This window comes from Stegodyphus dumicola, chromosome 9, assembly GCF_044657685.1.
Source record: "Stegodyphus dumicola isolate Sdum_Otavi_A_Nest chromosome 9, ASM4465768v1".
Classification (NCBI taxonomy): domain Eukaryota; kingdom Metazoa; phylum Arthropoda; class Arachnida; order Araneae; family Eresidae; genus Stegodyphus; species Stegodyphus dumicola.
Window position 1 is genome coordinate 177640437 of NC_140776.1, and position 22238 is coordinate 177662674.

General features: G+C 33.4%; 1 protein-coding gene across 1 annotated transcript in view; it reads right to left on the reverse strand.

Annotated features, from left to right (window-relative positions):
* Positions 1–22238, reverse strand: part of LOC118203661 (E3 ubiquitin ligase Rnf121) — a 74515-nt gene that overhangs the window by 48489 nt on the left and 3788 nt on the right. Inside the window, exons 3-4 of the mRNA XM_035375938.2 lie at positions 11143–11284; positions 4135–4289 (exon numbers count right to left, since the gene is read on the reverse strand). Of these exons, the coding sequence (XP_035231829.1) occupies positions 4135–4289; positions 11143–11284 (297 nt within the window). The remainder of the gene's footprint in view (positions 1–4134; positions 4290–11142; positions 11285–22238) is intronic.

Below are 22238 nucleotides of genomic sequence, written 5' to 3' on the forward strand. Positions count from 1 at the left end.
TTTCGTACAGTGTTGCCATTGCTCGCTATGAAATCATCAAGTTTCTTAATCAAAAACTCATAAATGCTTTACAAAATATGAAATAGGTAATAAAACAAATTGCAAATTCTAAATTTGGGCTTTCAGATGCCCATATTCGGATGGAAACGTGCATTATTCAAAATTTGATGCTTTAGGTACTGTTATTTTATTACAATGTGAGAAACATACATACATTATGCAGATTATTCATTATTTAATTTCTTTAAATATAATACAAGGCTCTAATATTTGGTGGCAACAACAATAAAAAAATGAAAAGTGATTTGCCATTTATAGTGAATCAATACAAAATGCCAAAACAAAATTAATAGCCCTTCTGGGCAAATTTCCCCTTTGGTTTAATAAAGTTTGTTTTCTATCTTAATTAAAATCTACAGTTTTATTGAGTTTTGCACAATTAACTTTGAAGCAAAATAAAAGGAAACTGACTGTCTGCCTGAGATTTTGAAAAGACTACCCCCATCCGCTTAAATGAAACCTCTTCACTCAGCGCAAAGCCGGGCCAACATCAGGTACTTCAGCTAGTATTAAATAAAGTTTAAAGTATAATGTTCTTTATTCTAAATTACATGCTAAAAGCCATAATAAAATATTTAAAAAAGCAAGAAAGCTTATGCAGATTGCTTATTCAATTGCAGGAACAGAATATGGAAAATACCAGCAATGTTTCACGGCACTAGCCGTTCAGCTAATATGACATCTATTCAAGTGTATCCACTAGCAGAGATTTCAGTTATGGCTGATAAATAGTGTTGCTATTCAAAGAATCAGTAGCATACAGATTATCACCTATTTAAAACTTTCTTGCTAAAACAAAAAATATCTTCCCATACTCACTGTATCCACCTGATGCTGCCCTTAAGTGAATTTCCTTTGTTTCCTATATATATATCATATATATATCAGAGCCATATATATATCAACTCAAGAGTCATCCACTGTTGAACACAGAGGAAATAAAAATATAATATAGCTATGGAAAGTCTGCACAATAAAATGTCTTTTGGCTTCAAAACATTTTTTCTGTTGAAATTTACAATATGTTTCATAACCTCAATGATTTTAATATATAAAGACATCTATGACATCACCATTTTCTCAAAACTCTCATCTCACCAATTCTTATGTGAATTTAAAACATTTCCTGCAAAAATTTAAATTCCTAAAATAAATGCATGTATTGTTCATGTTCCTTCATTTTAGCTCCTGTCACTCTTTCTATCAGTCCAATGCACACATATATGAAATATGTTTCATACAAACATGGAATAAGTATCGGGTTTTAAAGAAAGTTTCCTGCCACCGGAAATATCGTCTGCGCAAACATTTCGCATTGCCGTCTTTAATCATATTTTGTCAAACTATTTTTGGCAATTGAAAGAAAGACACTTGCTTTAGAAAACTATGCTGTGAAATTTGTAAAAAAATATCATTATCATTGAGTACAAGGTGTCTGAAATGCAACTATCATGCTACCAGATTAGATTCATCTTAATTTCAGTTATGTTGCAAAAAGTCAGCTACAGAATGTCACCAAATCATGTGTACAGCTTTAGGCATTAATGTTGTATCATATGACACTGTGAAGGTTGGGTAACGAATGTTGAAAAACAAGGACTATGACATTCAAGAAGCAGAGCACTCTGCCTGGGCTTCTGATGTTGATGAGGTCCCTCCTGCAAGAAATTGTGGAAGAAGATCAGTATGCAACCACTCAAGAGCTTGCTAAGGAGTTAGGTGTTAATGTCATGTCCATTAGTCGCACCATGCATGGCATAAACTTGACATATAAGTTCAATCGCTGGATGCCACATCAGCCGACTCAAGCAGATAAGGACAGACGTGCTCGGGCCTGCACTAATCTGCTCGAATACTAATGCAAGGACAAGATTCTGGACTGGATCATCACTTGTGATAAAAAGGGGATTTACTTCAACAACACAAGCCAAAAAGGAGGTTGGTCTGTTCCCGGTGAGCCCATCAGCAGCATCGCAAAGCACAATTTAACTAACAAAAAGATCATGCTTTCTATCTCGTCAGATTGCCGTGGTATTATCCACGAAGAGTACCTGGAAAAAGGTAAAACCCTCAACAGTAAGGTTTATAGCTAGATGCTAATCAATGTCGATGCTGCTGGCAAGGAAAAATGTCGAACTTAGTTCCGGCGTAAAAAGGTAATGTCCATCAGGATAAGACCACATGTGTCTGCATTCAATGTCTGAACTCTGTACAGATTCAAACGGGATCTTTTGCCACACCCAACGTACAGCCCTGATATCACTCCTTCGGACTTCTACTTTTTTCACACCTGATGCTACATCTTGCTGCTGCTATCTTCGAATCTGCACAGGACATCTGAAACGAAGTAGATCTGTTTCTGGACTCGCGGCCACCAAGTTTCTGGGCCCAAAACTACCAAAACATTGGCATAGATTTGGGTAGTGATTACTACTCGTTTTCATGTTTTTTCCCTCTATTAAAAACGTTTTTTTTTTTTGGGGGGGTGGAAAATTTTTGTTACAGCCATATATATTCTACAGTTAAAAACTTTCATATTTTAATTTACCTGTAATGCTATGGCATTTTGTAAATACACCTTCATATACTTCTACAGTTGTTATTCCTTCTTTGTGAAATACTTTAAAAAACTTAATTATCCCAATAAACTAAGTGCTAAACATGTAAATTTCTGTTTTAAACAAAAAAAAGTAATGAGCCTGATTTTAAATATAAATTACAACACTGAAACTTTTTAAAAAAGGGGTACTTCCTTAGTTAAAGCAACTTTTGTAATGTAAAAATTTGAAATTTTTACATTACAGATTGAGCAGTTAGGTTTGCCAGTTTGGTAACTAGGCACAGTGGCTGCATTAACAAGAGAGTACAGTTAAAGCTTGACTATCCAGCATTCAAACAACCATATTTTTAAATTTCAGATTTTCCTTTCTAAAGAAAAATTAAACAAATTGACAGACTTGTAAAGCCCTTCAACAACACTACAACTCGAAATCCTGCTTATAATATCTTAAATGTGAGTACAATTACACAGCTCTCTTTTAAATGTTGATTACATCCTCCCTCTCACTGTTATATCAATCGTACTGTTCCAAAAATTCCTCTTTGGAACTAGACACTCCTCACAGAAAGAGGAATGAGAAATTAGTATGACACAGGAACCTAAGTAAGATTACAAAGTTTCTGACAGGCATTTAGTCTGTCTACTGTAGGACTTACTCTTGACACCAAACATTTTAGACAAACAGTGCAATTTAGCACCAATAATTAATAAACATTCTATTACAACATAGTCATATGAATTTCTGTTTTGGTTTTATGTAATCAGATTAATTCTCAGTAAGCCTGTTTAGTAGTTTTTGTGAAGATGAGTATAAATTAACTGCTGTTTATTTTTTATCCTTACATTTTAAAAAAATGCTGGAACAGCAAGAAGTGAAGTACTTTCAAAACTACAGCATCTTGGCATCAAGAAAAAGTGTCCATTAATGGACACAATACGTTACTTTATTTGGAAATGAACACGCAATGGGAAGGCAATGAGAAAAATTATGATTTAAAATTTTAATTGATTTAAAATTTTTATATGCTATAATTTACTTGTATTTGTTGATTAACTAATTAACTAAAGAATGATCTGTTTTTTAAAACTTCTGCTGGAAAGATTAGAGCAAATGTGGTAATATCACCAATTTTATAGATTGACGGGATTTTATAATTGGATAAGACTTTTTACTTTTATACGTTTAAGATCTACAAAATATAGCATCTTTTATGTCTGAAATGCATTTTTTAAAATCTTGCATAATTTTAAATGAACACTTTTGATAATCAAGTTTATAACAAACAAGATGGTTGTTTTCATATTCTTAGACCATAAATTTCTTCAATTCACTTGAAATATCGTTAACTGCAATTTTTATATGCTCAAGTATCCAGAATTTTCATGTGCTGAGCATTTTGTATTTTTCAAGCATTCTAGATAATCAAGCTCTTTCAGCACCAAAAAAACTTTACACTAACAAATATTACATAGAGAGCAGTAAGAACTTGGAAAGAAAAAGAAAATTTACAGACCTTGGTGTCATACCAGCAATTGGTTTCTGAAGAGCACGACTTATCACTATACAAGTAAGAATAGTGAAAATAGCCCATGTAATAATAAAACGTATCCAACCATGATTTACAGAAATTATAACAGGTATAAGCCACATTGCCAGTAGAGACACTCTCTGAAATATAATAATAAATGAAAATTATTGAAACAATAGGAAAAAAACAGACTTGTAAAATGATCTAGAATTTGCTTTTAAGCTGGCCTGATAGTACTAGGCTTTCATCACCTGGTCCATGCCAAAATTTTGACACCTCTAAATTCAGCAGCTTGGTGCAACTGCACCGTTTGTACCAGTTATTCACTGACTTTAAATGTTCACATGAAGTATTTCACTATAATATTGGTAACTACATTTAAATAAATTAAAATTTCAAAATAATTTTTTAGTCTCTGTGCAACAAAAATTTAGTTCACAGTAGGTCAAAAGTTTTTGTAAACCACATTTAAAACATGATAACTACAACTTCCAATCAATAGCAATTTTAACTATACAAATACAGCACCTAAATATAGTAGATAAATATTTTTAAAATTGAGGGTTTAACAAAAGATTATTCACCAATTAACACTGTTTTATTCCCTGTTAACATTGTCAATTCCGGAATCGCACTAATTTCTTTCTCACATTTTAATAACATACATATTCAACAGGTAAAATTCAGAATTTTACAATTTATATGATTGTATGAAATAAATTATTGACCATAAAACATAAATAATATTTCTTCTTACTAAAACTTTGCTGGGGAATAATATTACTTAAATCAGTAATCTCCAACTTGCAGTCCACACATACATTTCAATTATGCACTTGTAAAGATTTAAAGAAATTTAATTATTTAATGAATTAATTTACAATCTGATATAAAATCTTTTTCAAAGATCTGAAGATCAGATTTGATTAACTTTTATTTGTACTTTTCAAAACTTAAATATGCTCAGTTGTGGATTTTTTGTACTAAAAATCATTACTTTGTTTTGGAATACATTTATATCATTAACAGATTTTTTTTTTTTCAGCTGAAAATTAAAATAGGAAACCAACAGACCAATGAGCAACTACTATCCATGGCAGAAATAATTTTTTGAATTTTTTTTCCTGCGGTTACTTTACAACGCAAACTTTACAATTACAAATTTTTCAGAACTGAAACATCATCAAGTGTTAAGCTGGAGTAAGAAAAAAAGAAGTTTATAGTTATTTAAATACAAATGTGTTTTAATTTATGTGCTAAATAAATAATAGAAAAAGACTTGTTCGTCATTATTTATCTGCAAATTTAGTCCAACTTGGAAAGTTTTTGTATTTGTTTACGTATAGCTTAAATTAAAACAAATTATTTAATGATTAATAAAGTATGTTAGAATTATTTAAAATAAAAGTCAGTCTGAAAATTTAATATTTAGTTGTCAGTATATATGAATGACAAAGTGTAACAAACAAAAATGCCTTGAAAATACCAAAATTTAAACTTCAGACAGAAAATAAATATAATAGAAGCTCGACTATCCGGAAAACTCGGAAAATGTTGAATTCTGGATAGCTGAGTATATACAGTATGCAATGGACATTTCAAAACGCAAATGAATCAGAAAAATTTTTGCTCTAAAATTATAAAAACAATCATTTTACTTGTTAATAGAGTATCAAAAGCCTACATTTAAAATTATATAAGATTTTGGAAAAAGAAACCCATAATGCTGTCATAAAAAGGAATGCATTTTTATTATTATGAAATTCCAGTAAAAATTTAAATGAGGAGAACATTCTTTGCTTAGTCAGATAATAAGCTTCAGCAATTTTAATAATTTTTTGTGTTACATCATCAGTTATTTGTTTTCAAAGTTGGGTATCACGTCCGGATCCTTTAACTTTGAAAACGCTCCACTTTATGCAGTTCAAAATATTAACAATTTTTTTCAAAACACGAGAAAAGAACTGATATCTTTCTTTACAAAAATTAAATTGGCTTATTGAGAATTAATCAAATTTGCATTAAACCAAAACAAACTTCCTATAACTGTGTTGCGAATTACTGGTGCTAAATTACACTATTTGGTGACAAGGTATACATACGTGTTAATAATATTACTAGCATTACAAATCTCTCCTTTGCTATATTTTTCAGGGGTTTCTTTTTTTATTTTCCTTTTTCTTTTCTTTTCTTCTTCTTCTTCTTTTTTTTTTTTTTTTTTTAAATTCTTAAATATTTTAACTAGATGAATGCCAGTTAGTAAGGCTTTTACCACATAAATTTTGCTTTTTTCCTTTGCAATAATATTGCTATTTCTTATAAATGTTTCATCATAATGTGGCATATTAATACAGGGTTCATAGCCACATTTTAGTTAAAAAAATACGCACCTATAAGCATTTTTCAAGCACATTTTAAGAAAAAATAAGCACCTATAAGCATTTTTCAAGCACATTTTAAGAAAAAAATAAGCACCTGTTTAATTACATATATACACTACTGCATATCCTTAAAATAAAAATGAGATTTAACCGCAATTAAAAATCGGAGAAATTTAGTATTTAAAGAGAGAATCAGCATTACTCAACCATGGGAAACAATTATTTTTTAACTGCAAATAACAGTTCAATTTATAGAACTAGTTTACATTAAGAGAGGGGGAAAGAACCCTATGCAAAACCAAATTATATTACAAGATTTAAGAATGAAATATCAGTTTAAAAAATAAATAATAATAAACTGTATTTATTATATTCATGCAAAGTACTTTACAACATAAAAAAAAAACAATTGTTTTTCACAAATAGTTTTTAACATTTCATTGGATTTATTTTAAAAGATTAATGTCTTTTGTAATTTCAGCCTTTTAAGCAAGTTCATTCGCTTTATTTCAACTTCTCTTTCTAAGAATTTTCTTTCTTTTAAGAGAAATCAATTCATTTGTTGATTCTGCTGCTTTTCTTTTTTTCTCTTCCTTTCTTTCTTTCTGCTCTTGCAAATATAACTGATACTGTGAATGAACTGATGAAGCTGCTGCTCTCGTATCTTTTGTAATTGACACATTGTGTATCCCACCAGCATGTTTCACATAATCACAAACTATGCGCCGGGCAATGTACAAATTCCCCAATTTTCTGTTACTATATTTTTATTGATATTAAATCCTCGTTCAACAGAGGCTTGCCCATGGGAAAGAATAAAGATCATTTTAAATTTTTCCCACAACTTGAAGTATTTTCCATTAATGAATATGTGCAAAATAGGATCTAATCTAATTTTTCTCACATCATAAGTTTTAAATTCTGTAAGGTATGGCTGGACAACATTTTCGATGAAATCAGAATATTCCAAAAGAATGTTTTCGCATTCTTCTTCTGCAATATGACCTTTTTGGGGCAAAATGCACCAATATATTTTTCATTTTCTCGTATGCTTTTGTGCTGTTTTGCGCCATATACTGCGGTTTACTTACGATCCATGTGACACTTTAAAGCAGACACTCTCATACATGCTATGTTGATTTCAGCTTTACACCAGGAACACATGGCCTTACAATTATCTTCGCTTTGTTTAAGCCATTCAGAATATTCTTCATTAGAAAGCTAGTCTGTGTTAAAAACACACCCATTTTTAAAGTTTAGCTATACTTCAACACTTACTGCAAATATAAATATTCATATATATGCTTATAATATAAGCATAATGATTGTAATAAACATGAATATGAACTGACCACGTGGGATTTGGAACATTTATAGTCTGTGGGTGGGAGGAAAAGTATGTGAAATATACCAGAATTTTCTACCCCTTTCATAACTCTTTGACCAACAGAACGACGTGCACCTGTCTACTCGCGTGAATCAAAGGTTAAAGACAGCGTTAATGCGGAGAAAGCTATTTCTGGAAGTATGATTCACAATCTGATGCTCCAGATAAGAAAGAAAAAGTTGTTTATTTAGTTGCGGCTTTGACGCAGGGAAAAAAACACTAAAAACAAAAGAAAAAGTGCTTTAAGAGAAAAAGTAAGCACCTATAAGGGCTTTCATAATTTATTTTCGAATGTAAGAACTTATAAGCACTTGTAAGGACTGCTACGAACCCTGTAATAAATGTGTTTGTATATAGTGCACACAGCATTCTGTTTTGTTGAATAGCATACTGTTTATTTTCCCTGCATTTTGTGCTTTCCCTACTGTTTATTTCATAATTTAAGTTCATGATTACTCTTTTTCATGACTTCACATTATGTGTTTTTTTCTTCCTACACCCCACAGCAGTGAATGTTTTTCTCCATTTCATGTTGTTCATACAATTTATTGTCTTTTTACAAAATTTTAAATGCTATTAAAATGTTTATGCCTTCAAAATAAAAAATTCTTAGAACTAGCATTTGTTAACATTTTTTATGTGTATACTTGTATACGGTATGCTGTCGCCAATAAAGCCTGCTTGGCGAGATTTGTGCCGGCGAAACGGAAAAGTACCCAAATATTTTTTATAATACAGACACTAATTGGAATAACTTCACGAGGGAAGTTGACTTAAAACAACAGATCAAACATGCTAATGATCAAATCAAAGAATCATATAAATTAAAGAACAGTGTCTTTGTTTGGTACTTCCTTATTACGGTGGCCCTGAAGACTGAATTGTTAACCAATCAAGCTATCTCGCTACATCATGAAGCACAAAGATATAAATAAAACACAGAATATACTATAATAAAATTAATTTTTACATGTTGTTTCCAAAGAACATTTTTAATAATCGTTACGATAGACTGCTCTCAGCATCTCAGATCAAAAACAATTTTTTTCCTAATTTCTCCACCTAATTTCTAATTTTTTCCTAAATTCTAAAAAATATGATTTGAAATGATGTTGAGCTGTGCCCTGTTTTATTTTTATTACACCATATGCTAAACTCCACATTCTTTCCACATTTTGGGTGTGAAACCCTGTTTTGTTGGATCTACAAAATGTACTCATAGTTCACAGCAAAGTGACTGTAACCACTTTCTTCAAGTTGCTCCATTTTATTGCACGAGTCTTAATAGATCGCTTATCCATCTTGTACATGTTGAATAATTTTCTCTGTAAGTGCACTAGCATTTCAATTCGAGATCTGAATGACAAAGCACTCACCATCGTCCAGAGACATTCCTCGAAAAATCCACTGTTATAGGAGTACTCTGCCACTGTTGTGAGAGTACTTTGCCACTATTGTGAGAGTGCTCTGCCACTGTTGTTCTTACATTGGATGAAGAAACTTTCAACTATTTTATAGGGGTTGAGAATTCACCCATTGAATCTTTGCATCAGATGTAGGGAATCCACTTCCTGCATGTACGTGTTCCAATTAATTGCAGCATTTACATATTAAGCTATTTTCACATTTGATGGATGTCAACTCCTCTGCTGAAGAATACATAACTCTACTAACGGGGATGAATGATATTCACGAAACACTGAACCAGTTTTAAAAATGCAGGCCGTTCTTTCTTTTCAAGTTTTTAACACTGCACCTCCACATGGTTTCGTCTATAACATATAGTTTCACGCTGTGGCCATTTTTGCATGCTCAGGTGTCAGGTAAAAGACCTCTTTCTTGGGAAAAAAAAAAAAAAAGATATGGCATCCAGCTCTTTATTTGGAGAATTAAAAGATTGTTAACAGCACATTTACAAAAAAAAAAAAAAAAAAAAAAAAAAAAAAAAAACCCACACATTGCTAATATAAGAATACACAGCAAAAGCAAAAATGCAACATGTAGTGAGGTATATGAAGCTGTGGCAGGATTTCGATATCTCGATTGGTTAGCAATTTAATCTTGGGGACCACAATAATAAGGAGGTATTTTGCAGAAAATACAGTTTTCTACAAAAGAAAAAATGTTTGTAGAAAATACACTGCCAGACGAATATTACCTAAATAGCACATATTTGGGATCAAACAAAACAAGAGATTACTTTTTAGTTGAAGTTAATGACTGAAATATCAAAACACTTTTGTAAAATACATCATCTGGAGAATTTATGTGAAGGAAGGATAAAAATCAAGAAAATTGTTTTGAAGCTTTCTTAGCTTATTGGCACTTTTTTGGTGAACTAGCTATCCCAAAGATCCCCAGCTATCCAAAGATGTTTTGCATTTTCCTTTATCCGTTGGAAGAATGAATACATAGAAGAGACTGTGTCAGTTCAGTGAAAATTTTTTCAAGCAGTTTTTTTTTTTTTTTTAATCTTTTGAAGAAAAAGAACCTACAACTAATCCTCCTTGAAATCAAAAGAGTTTTATTCAATATCTGCATATAACTGAAGTTGCTTTTTTTGCCTAATTTTAAATAACCAGTCTTGTTCATAAATCCTCTAAACTATCTTTCCATTTACCTAAAAGTTCATACACCTGAATAACATCACAATATTAAAATGACAGCATTAATTATATAAAGTCTGTTAGAGACATGTCTTGCATAACAGTTAACAAACAAGATCATGAAAATTCGCTGTGGCCTCTTTTCAAAACATGAATAAATTTATTATTTTTTTATTCCTAAACAAGTGGTGAAAACTAAAAATTCCAACGACTGAAATAATTCATAGCATCTTTAAAACATAACACTAACAATTCCTTAACACGTCATGATATTGCGACAATTCATGATCCTACATGAACTGTGGGAAAAACAATTGTTCACAAATATTTACATTCATAGCTATTCACAAATTGACAATATATATTTAATACAAATTTAAATGTGTATGAAACAAAGATAATTACAAAAAATCAAAAGATTTGAAGATTTTAGGTCTTTCTTAGTCTGAGCAAATTTTTCATGATTTGCTTAAAATAATAAAGCAGAAACATTATCCCAAGAAATCCTAATATTCAGTTACGCATAAAACAAAATCTGAATTATACTATCATACTGATACAATTGAAAGCAAAAAATTGTAAATCGCATAATATTTATTCAACAAAAATTATTATTTACCTGATAAGAACGATTATATCTTTTTTTCCATTCAACTAACAGAACTTGTGAAACAACAACTGTAATGAGCAAAATGAGGATCATCCATGCATGCATAGATTCATGGCCTTTATGTTTCTCATGCATCTGTTGATGTAAGTACCTTTGAGAAAAGATATAAACATAAAGTACACAGCAAACTGATTCTAATATAAAATGACTCAGCATTACTGAAGTAGTTTTGCAAGAGAAGGAAAACAGATTTATACACAGGCTCACATATTTAGGTTCATTGAATTAAAGGTATTCTATAAGAAAGATAATTAAGTACTCCTGTATTATCACAACCACCTTAATAGAAATCACAAAAGCTTCAGAATACATCAAACTGTGGTAACCATGCACACGACAAATATTCGGTTTCCAATGTTACCATTTTTATATGCATTATTTTCGTTGTATTCCAAAACCAATGGCTTTTATATAAAAAAAAAAAAGGGTACTTTTCAGTTTCGCCAAGCAGACTTTATTGGTGACAACACACATTATACACATAAAAAATGTTAACAAACGTTAGTTCTAAGAAATTTTTATTTTTAAGGCATGAACATTTTAATATCGCTTAAAATTAAAAAAAAAAAAAGACATTAATTTAAGAATTTAATATGCTTTCATGGGTCAACAAGCTGATTCACAGTTTCTTATCACGTGACCCCAAGTGATCTCATCTCACGTAAACTACGCTACAAAAATTTACATTAATATCGAGTTAAATCTTAACTTGGAATACAAGTTTAAGTGCAAGAATTATTTCAATTAGTACGAATAGCTTACTCAGAAATTATGTAAAACCGCAGTGCTTTACTTTGCTAGTGTATTCTCATTAGAATTGATGATTTTAACCCTTGATTTTGCCTTTTCTATATTTTTGCCTTCGGGTGAGTGGTGTGATTGCATCCTAATTGACTTACTTACCGCAAATGGCGTTACGGTATAAAATTGAACTAGGTAAAAATTCTATGTAATTATATGCCAGTATTGATAGAAACAATCAATCTGATAAGAAATAGCTACAACTTGTTTTCAAAATAAGGTGTAAAAGATTACCAGCAAGGATATTTCGTTTGGTATCAGTTGTACCATTTTTGGCGACTTTATCACTTGCGCTGGCAAAATGGAAATGTACCAAAAAAAGTTACGATTCTCTTTTTGGAAATTTCTCCAAGAGTGTATTATTTTGTTGCAAAATAACTAAAGGAAAAATGCCTTCTTAAAGTTAATGATTCAAGATCTTGGATTCAGTACTGCATATATAAACAAACACTAATGAGAAAAAAAAATCCCTACACCAAGAAGGAGTTGTACTAGATAAACGAAATTTGATAGGCATGTTTATACATCTGAAAGATGACATCTAGTCTAATTTCGAAATAGGCACATAAGTGTCATGCTGGTAGCACTACTATGAACATGCAAATCATGCTTGCATTAAATATACGCTAAAAGTTCACGAGTACTACAGTCGAATCCGGTTAATCGGACCACCAGATAATCAGACCAGCCGCTTTTTCAGACCAAATCCTAAAGAACTGAAACAAATCCTATGTAAATAAGCCTGATATTATTTGTTTATTTGGACCAAAATTCCATTTAATCGTACCAAAAAACGTGAGAGCGAATAAGAAACAGAAGCCACAAGTCAGCCGTGTACAGCGGATGTACAGGTGGTCCACGACATATGGGAGGATCTGTAATTGCAGCTCCCAGGAAAATGCTTTATCAAAGGTCAGGAGTTCCTTAACGTGCATGACAAAAGCAAAACTGGTGGGAGGTGAACACGCACACCATTTTCTTTGACCTGCGCCTCCGAGTTTCGAGGAAATGAACAATAGAGCATCCGGCTCCAGCTGAAAGGAATTCCCGTCTATCAATCATGATTAAAGTTTACACGAGAAAGCTTTCATTTCACCACCTTTCTGGGATGATTTTAGTGCCAAAGCTTTGAATGGTGAGCATTTTATCTCCCTCTTGACCCCGAAACACCAGGATTTCTTCAGACCACTTTAGTCAGTGAACTGTGCATGTGTCTTGTCTTCCCTGCCAAAATGCCACGACGGGACTTAAAAAATTAGTTTCCTGGATAAGATCAAGCAATAACTACGAAACACTAGTCAGTGTCGGCTGGTGAAAATAACCGGATTGGTAAAGACTACAATTTCGCGCTTGATAAAACAAGAGAATGAGCTGCAAGAAGAATGGGCACAATGTGAAGGACGAGGAGGAATTTCCAAAAAGCGGAAACGTAAAAGTAAGGACCCAGATGTCAAAAAGGCCCTTAATGAATGGTTTGTCATTGTTACTGGACGATCTGTGTGAGTAAGCGGCCCAATGTTAAAATGCAAAGCAGAACAACTCACTAAAAAGCTGGGCCACGACAACTTTAAAGCTATGGATGGTTGGTTGTCTCGACAGAAATCTACACATGACATAAAATTCAAGAAAGCACATGGCAAGAAAGAAAGTGCTGATAGTGCAAATGGTGAAGAACGGAAATCAACAAAACTGCCCGAGCTTCTTGAAAATTTTTCAGCAGAAGACATCTACAATGCTGATGAGACTGGGCTGTATTATCGTGCTACACCAGACGGCTTGTTAAGTTACAAACATGTTACACTCTCTGGCTCCAAAAAAGCGATGGATCGCGTAACTGTTTTGTGCTGCTCAAGCATGTCAGGAATGGACAACAGGAAGCTGTTGGTTATAGGAAAAAGCACTAAGCCTCGCTGCTTTAAAGGACTTAGGATGGAGAGTTTACCATTTGTGTATCGTGAAAACAGAAATGCGCGGATGACCTCTGAACTTTTTAAAGAAGGGCTCAAGGATTGGGACAGAGAGCTACAACACCAGTTGAGAAAAGTGCGGCTCCTTCTTAACAATTGTGCAGCACATTCTCATTTAAATTGCTTGATGAACGTCCAACTGGAATTTCTACCTCCCACGACCACAGCTTTGGTCCAGCCAATGGACATGGGCATCACAAAAAATTTGAAGACCCTTTCTCGTGGAAGGTTGGTTAATTACATCGTTGAAGCAATTGAAGAAAGTTTGCTGACCTCATCGTCAAAAGCCAGCGATGTCAATGCAAAAGTCAACATCTTACAAGCAGTACATTTGTGGCCGACAGCTGGCGAAAAGTGAGCAGTGAGACAATTCAGAACTGTTTTTCTCACTGTGGCTTTAAGCACTTATTTTGGAGATGGATGTGGACATGCTCATTGAAAGTGAAAATGATGATTTACATGTGGAACTTCAATAGGTACAACATTGCGAAGAATTTTTATCCATTGACAAAGAGCTTCAATGCTACGTGAAAATGAAGATTACGACACTGCAATCGTTGCTTGAGTTGCAAACGACAGCATCGGAAGACCAAGAAAGTGATGATGATGTTGCCACTAATAAGATGATGCAAGTGACAACACAGGATGCGAGGAAATGCTTTGAAACTTTGCTTCAGCATTTCATGCAGGAGGGAAATGAAGGCAGTCCCATTGCTGCATTAGATGTTTGTGGCAGATTTCGTTCACATGTCAGATCACATTGGATAAGTTCTTCAAATGTTGACTGGAACTTGGTAAGAAATTGTTTTTATTGTACTTCGCATGTTGAGTATCATGGAGATTGTTTCTTAGAATTTGTCTCTAAATTAATTTCCGCAAAGAAAAAAAGTTCCGACTGTATTTGCTGTTTGTACATGTAGGTTCGCCATACGTATATACCACACCATAAAATTCATAACTACATTTTAGTACATGATTTACATGCACCTTTACTGTTTGCTACATATAGCATGTCTTATCTTACAACATTGGACATGTTTGTGTAATCGGACCAACTGGTTATTAGGACCAAAACGATCGCTTACCGATGTGGTCCGATTAACCAGAATCGACTGTATTTATTATTCAGATTTGAGGCAGTGTGTTGATGTTAGTCAAGAATAATTTCAAGAAGACATTATCGGCTCAGCGAGTTTGAAAGAGTTCATGTAACAGGACTAGGAGAAGGTGGATTTCCTTTCCCCGATATTGCAGAAAGACTTGGCAGAAATGTATCCATTGTGCACGATTACTGGCAGAAGTGGTCAAGGGAAGGTACTGCCTCAAAAATCCCAGGTTCTAGGCGGCTACGTATTACTAATAAGAGGGAAGACTGCCATGTTCGGCATATGGCTGTGGCGCATCGCACAGCATCTGCAGCAGAAATTCAAGCTGCAGTAGATACCTCGGTGACACAATGAACCGTTACAAATTTGTTACTTAAAGGACAGCTACAAGCCAGATGCCCTGTAGCGTGCATTCCCCTGACTACAAACCACTGGTGTTAAGCTACAGTTTAATGAAGAACAGGGAGGATATCTGTTGTGTTTTCCAGTGAAAGCCTGGCCATGTGTTTATAGAGTCATTAGGATTTTTTGAAGCAGGAAAACATGAAAAATGAGCAATGCCCTCAACAGGACTCAAACTTCTTGAATACATGGCAAGCATGCTGTTCATTACCCTAATGAGAAAGCTTCAGCTGCCAACACACAGACCTCATATCCATTTCTTGTCCTGCTTTCCTAGATGAATACTATTTATACTTCTTTTCAAAGTCTGTATGAGGAGATTTAAGCCTCCTTGTGTATACATATTATTAAGCCTCTTTGTGTATACATATTCTTTGTTCAAGTAAAACATTATTATCAAACTGAAATACTTTAACTGACGCATTTGACAAGTTAATAAATCAAAGTAAGAACTTTAACTAGTTCATCAACACACAACAATTACAGTAGATAAGGTGTTTAGTGCATTTTTTCATGGTGGGGGGGATCACCAGAGTAGTACACCATTTTTGCGATTATCAGTTGTTTCAAACTGTTATGCTTCAGTTACTAAGTAACTACTTTGAATTTCTTAGTCTTATTCAGTGTGTCCTACAAGCAGATAAGTGTGTTTGTTATACTTTACTACTTTACACAAGTTTTTGCGCTCATTCAAGTTTTTATTTAGCCCTTAAAATTTGGCTTCAACTGAAGATTATTGAATAACTTCCTCATCTGACAATGCAATTTTACAAAGACCTTCCAAATGATATTGTTTGTTATCAGATAACAAGAAAAGTTCACCAAAGTAGTCTATCTGACATGATAAAGCCTTCCACAGTATACCGGCACCACACTGAGTCAGACAATGAAACTGTGGTTGGAGATGACAATAACATTTAGGATGACGTACAAGAGAAATTTAATGTGAATGGCACATTCCTTTGAGAAATCAAGCCAAGGTCACATATTAGTAGGTACGCTTCGAAAAAATCAGCGAGGCAATCCAAAAGAAGTGGTGTCCCATAAATTAAAATGTGGAAATCTTATATTGCACGAGAAAATAAAAATGTTTCAACACATGGAAGGATAAAAGAGATGTGTTAATGCTATCTATAAAACATTCTGCAGATATGACAAGTGTACAGAAAAGATCTTGCTTACATGAAAGGCCAAAAAATGGCAGTAGATTATAATTTAGGGAAATCTTGATTGATTTGCCTGATCAAATTAACTGCTTATATTGTGCCGACTGTTTTAGTTCACCTTTTCTTTGCCTACCGTCTTTCCATGTAATTTACTGCAGTGTGAAAAAAAAAAAAAAAAAAAAGAATATGCATACTTTCCTTGAATTAATAAAATTATTTTTGTATGTTTGTGGGTCCCGATGGAAAAACGAAATCGAAACTAAACAGCCAGAGAATTTTATAATTTAAATAAATGCTTATTTTGAACAGCATATTGATTTTTATATAACTTCCATTATTGTTTACAACATATTACCTTTTCTTTCGATATAAAAATGATATAACAAGCTTTTTAAGAAATAAGGCTTACGTAACGCTTATCATGGTACTTACATATTAACGCTGTGATAAGGTCCCATAAAGGAAGAAAAAACTGAAGATTAATATGGACAAGGATGTCTCGTGAGCATAAGCTGAAAATTATTATTATTTAACTTACAAATACATTTTCAATAGTTGTTATTAAAATAATTAAATTATTAGCAATGTTAAAAATGCAAGCTCGAGAGCCACGTATTGCTCTCGCATGTAAAATGTATTGAATTTGATTTTAAGAAAAAGATTTAGGTTTTTTCTCTTGTTGATAGTATATAGCCATTTTTTGAGCATTCAATAAAATTTTCACATGGTGTTCTATCATTAGCGTTTTCATTGGAGTTCAACACTACACTGTTGAAACATTAACACTACACCACAGCAGTAAATATTAAAAGTTGGTGGCAGCTTTAAGGGATTGTTCCTGAGAGTAAATTTAGGAACGGACTTTTTCGCCTGTGAACTTTATGTGAGTAGTCAAGACTTTCTTCTCTTCACAAGAACGATCTAATTTTGCGTGCAAGGACAGTTGGCGTAGTGAAGCCTCTTCAGTGACAAATGACAGTGTGTCAGAAGGGAACGCCGGAGGAAACGTGATCCAGTGCCGCAAAATAGTGAAATTTCCTGGAAGAATACTCAAGTTAGCTCTGCTATCGGAGTTAGCGGAGGAGTTTGATACAAATGTGTCTCAGGCAAATAGAGTAAGAGAAATTAGGCAGGCTATTTATTCTAATCTAAATGCCGAAGACTATGAAGAAGAACCGGCGAAAGAATAAGCGTCGAGAATTTGGGCTGTGGCTGAGCAGAGAAAAGCAGAAGAAATAGCCAAACAAGAGAGAGCAGAATGAGAACGCGAACAAGAGAGAGCGGAACGGGAGCGGGAGCAAGTTTTTTAATTCGAAAGGTTAAAACTGATAAATGTGGTTCAGACTAATAGCCTAGCTTCCACGGTTTTGACAGTTGAACAATCTAAAGATAAAAAGGTTAATTTAAAAGATCTAGAACGTTAATGAGATTGATTGGGTCTCTCAATTCCTTTATTACCTCACGATGTAGCCCAGTTAATAGTGAAAGAACCAGCAGATAAAGGGGATGATTATCAGCATGTTAAGAAATTACTCATGCAGAGATTCAAGCTTAGTTCTTGGGCACTAAAAACAAAATTTGAAGAACATTGTAGAAAAAACGGATTAGTGTATGAATTGAGTGTGCATTTAGAGAATTGGTTGGATTCAGTGGAAGTTCAAGATTTTGAAAGTCTTAAGGAACTTATGCTCACCGAACAAATTAAGTGGCGAGTTCCTCTAGAAATATGAGAGCACTACTTATACAATTGGGAAGAATTTAAAACAGCTTCTATTTTAGCAGAGAAATGCGACAGGTATGAGGCTTTACGAAGAGATATGAGGAAGTTAAAACAGAGAGCGGAATTAAAGAAACCATTTGAGAAAGATAGAGAGCAGTATGTAAATTCCAATTGTAGTTATAATCAGAAAAGTAGTGGTCATCAAAGAATTAAATCAGAGGAGCATAGAAAAGTGGAGGCTCGTAAAAAAAAAGCAAGTTTTCAATGAAGCAGGTTTCGAGAAACAGCAGAAAATAAGGTTTTACCAATGTGAAAAGGACGGACATATCCGACCTAACTGTCCATCGCTGGAAAAGAATAAAGCTAATCGGGTGAATAATCTAGGAACGGAGACATTAGGAAAATGTTTTGAGCTGTATTTCAAGAAAGCAGTAATTAATGGGATAGAGAGAGAATATCTAAGAGATACTGGAGCTGGAATAGATCTGTGTAATAGTACTTGGATTAATACTAGTGACTTATTAGGGGAAACTGTATGGGTGAAACAGCCTTTGGACACAGAATGTAAATGTTCACCTTTGGCGAAAGTCACCATTGAAGGTGATTTTGGTGTGGTCACCACAAAGGCAGCAGTTACTCCAGTAGAGTTAGATAAAGAGTACTATTTGTTAGGGAATAAAACTGCACAGTTGATTGAGGAAATTAGGGAACGACCGGTTCTCTTGAATGTTGTGGAGATTCGTAGTCAGGCGCATGCACGTAGGAGTTTAGAGAGAGTGAGTGCAGAAGACTTAGATTACAGATCGGAAGAAAAGAGAGGTAGAAAGTGAAAGGATCGTCAATAATGAGCTTTTGGAAGAAAGGAAGTTAACCAGTAATACGGAGGAGGCAATTAAAATTCCAGACATCAGTTTAGAAGAAAGGTCTACCCTTGCGGATGTTTCGCCAGCAGAATTCTCGGAAGCACAAGCAACTGAAACTCATGATAATGTTCAACACCAAACAAAATTTATTATATCGCACACTGAAGGAACACGAGATCTGCAGAATTCGATATTCAAAAAATCCACTTCTATCAAAACGTTTTCTTCTGAGAAATTGCTTCTAAATAAGCTTGCTGTAAAAATGATGTTCAATTATAATGCTGAATCAAATGCATATCCTATATGGCGTGCAATGTATAAGGAGACATTACCAGCCATTGGCGAGTTTTCTTTGGGTGAACTGACAAGTCAAGAAAAAGAAATTGGGACCTCATCCAAATATAGTTGAAATGTATTTTGCTTTTGCCGATCAAACACCTCTGCTTCCTGGTGCCTTCATTAACTATCGACAAGCCCTTCCTGTCCGTCTTCTGGTGATGGATGTAATAGAAGTATGATTCTATTTCTTCTTATGAAGAGATACAATTGCAATTTAAAAGAATATTTGAAAAGAATAGATGTTTCTAGTCACACAGCATTGCTACTGTTTACTCAGCTTTTGGAAGTTTTAGTACACTTGCTTCAAAATGATATTACTCATCGGGATTTACAGACTGACAATATTTTATTAGATTTCCAGTATGGACCCTCCTCTCCTAGACTTGCAATAACTGACTTTGGGCTGCTTGAGAACAACAGGATTGTTCTACACCTAAATTCATGTCATGAAGGCTTCTATTTGGTTTACAATTCAAATGATTCTGAGAAAGGTGGAAATATAGCATTAATGGCACCAGAAGTGGTAAATGCTGAAGCGTGTCCTATCGATTATTCAAGATCAGATCTATGGACAGTAGAAACTTTAGCATATGAAATATATGGAGGAGCCAATCCTTTTTGTTCTGTAAACTGTTGTTTGAAAAATTGTTTTTGTAGTATTTTGGAATTATATTTTTGTAGATTCAAAATTGTTTGCATCGTGTGTTTCATTTTCAAAATGGTTAGAATTAAATGTTTTATCTTAAGTATTAGCATTTTGTAAAATTTGAGGAATGTTCTCTGTATGAGGCAGACATTAGGAGTAGTTTAAATTATTTTTGTTGTATTTTTGCATTTATGTTATCTAGAAATAAGTACAGGGTAATGCAACTGGCTTCTCTATTATCACTTAAATGGTTACCACTTGTGTTTTGAAAGCAGTGAAAAGTATTTAGAATTTTTCCTTCCATAGTCAAGAAAAATTCCTTTATGAGGGGAGGAGTTGTGATAAGGTCGCATAAAGGAAGGAAAAACTGAAGATTAATATGGACAAGGATGTCTCATGAGCATTAGCTGCAAATTATTATTATTTAACTTACAAATACGTTTTCAATAGTTGTTATTAAAATAATTAAATTGTTGGCAATGTTAAAAACGCGAGCTCGAGAGCCATGTATTGCTATTGCACGTAAAATGTATAGAATATGATTTTAAGAATGTTGATAGTATGTAGCCATTTTTTGGGCGTTCAATAAAATTTTCATGTGGTGTTCTATCATTAACGTTTTCATTGGAGTTCAACACCACAGTGTTGAAGCATTAACACTACACCACAATGCCACCGCAGCAGAAGTTACGCTGATGCGCCAATAACAAGCAATCCTGTTGTTCTCAAACAGTTATCTTTTGGATTCCTTATTGCCTTGTTGTTTGCTGATTTTTGACCTCACTTTTTAGTGCTACGAAAATACATCTTTCGGATTTGCCACACACAAGAAGATGCAATTTTATTTTTTTGGAAGCAAAATATTAAAAAAAAAAAAAATGCTGCAATTTGAATGATATAAAACTTTATTTTGGTAAACGTACGTTTTGGAAATGTAATTTAAGACCGTGTGATCAGCAAGTGAGACTTAGAAAAGACAACTAGTTTGAAGGAAGCAAAATTCCATTTTGTTCAACTTTGAGATTCTTATTGCTAATGCGAAGAGTTGACATCAGTTAAATTTTGTGAAAAAGCAACTTGATTTATAGGATAAAACTGTGATAGATTGGAACAATTACACGCGTGAATGATGGGTCTTGGATATGGAGAATAAACCAAACAAGAAGGTAGGTGGACCAGATTGCATTATGGAAATTGATGAAAGTTTGTTTACTAAGCGTAAAAATAATTGTGGTCGAGTATTACCCAAACAGTGTGTGTTTGTTGGTATATGTGAGAAACAAAAGATTCGTTTGTTGTCACTGTTCCTAATAGAACTGGCTCTACCCTTCTTAATAAAGTTATTGAAAACATTGCAGATGGTAGCACAATTTATTCTGACAATTGGTAGGGTTACCAAACAAATAGAATAGAAAGAAGAGGATTCATACATGTTAAAGTTAATAATAAATACAATTTCATTGATCTTGATACAGGAGTTCATATACAAACAGTTGAGAGAATGTGGGGCAGTGCTAAATGGAGGAACAAGAGACATAGGGTCAAGTGAAAGAAAATAGAGACTGTTAAACTATGTTAAACTCTATATCGTCCCATTTTACACTAAAATCTGATTTACTACTTTTATTTTAAATAAAGTTTTTAATTTATGATTTGTCACAAAAATTTAGGTGTAGATTGGCAGCACTTAAAACGCACAAAATCTGTAGCTGCGGTGGCATCAATACGCAAGTACCCTTATCATTGAACACTCCAAGTAACAACTTTTTTGAACTCCCCTCATTGTTGCCAGCCAGTGAATCTTAATTAACTATGCAAAAACATTACATCATGTTGCCAATTAGCAAATCTTAATAATTATATAAAAACATTAAATTATGTTCCACTACATGTTCTATAGGGTATTAATTTCTTCAAACCATAATAGTGACAATTACATTATTACTGATATTATTTAAAAAATTATCAATATTGATGTTTACTTTAATTATGTATTTTTACTATTGGTTGCATCGCCCGTCACTAATGGTAATTA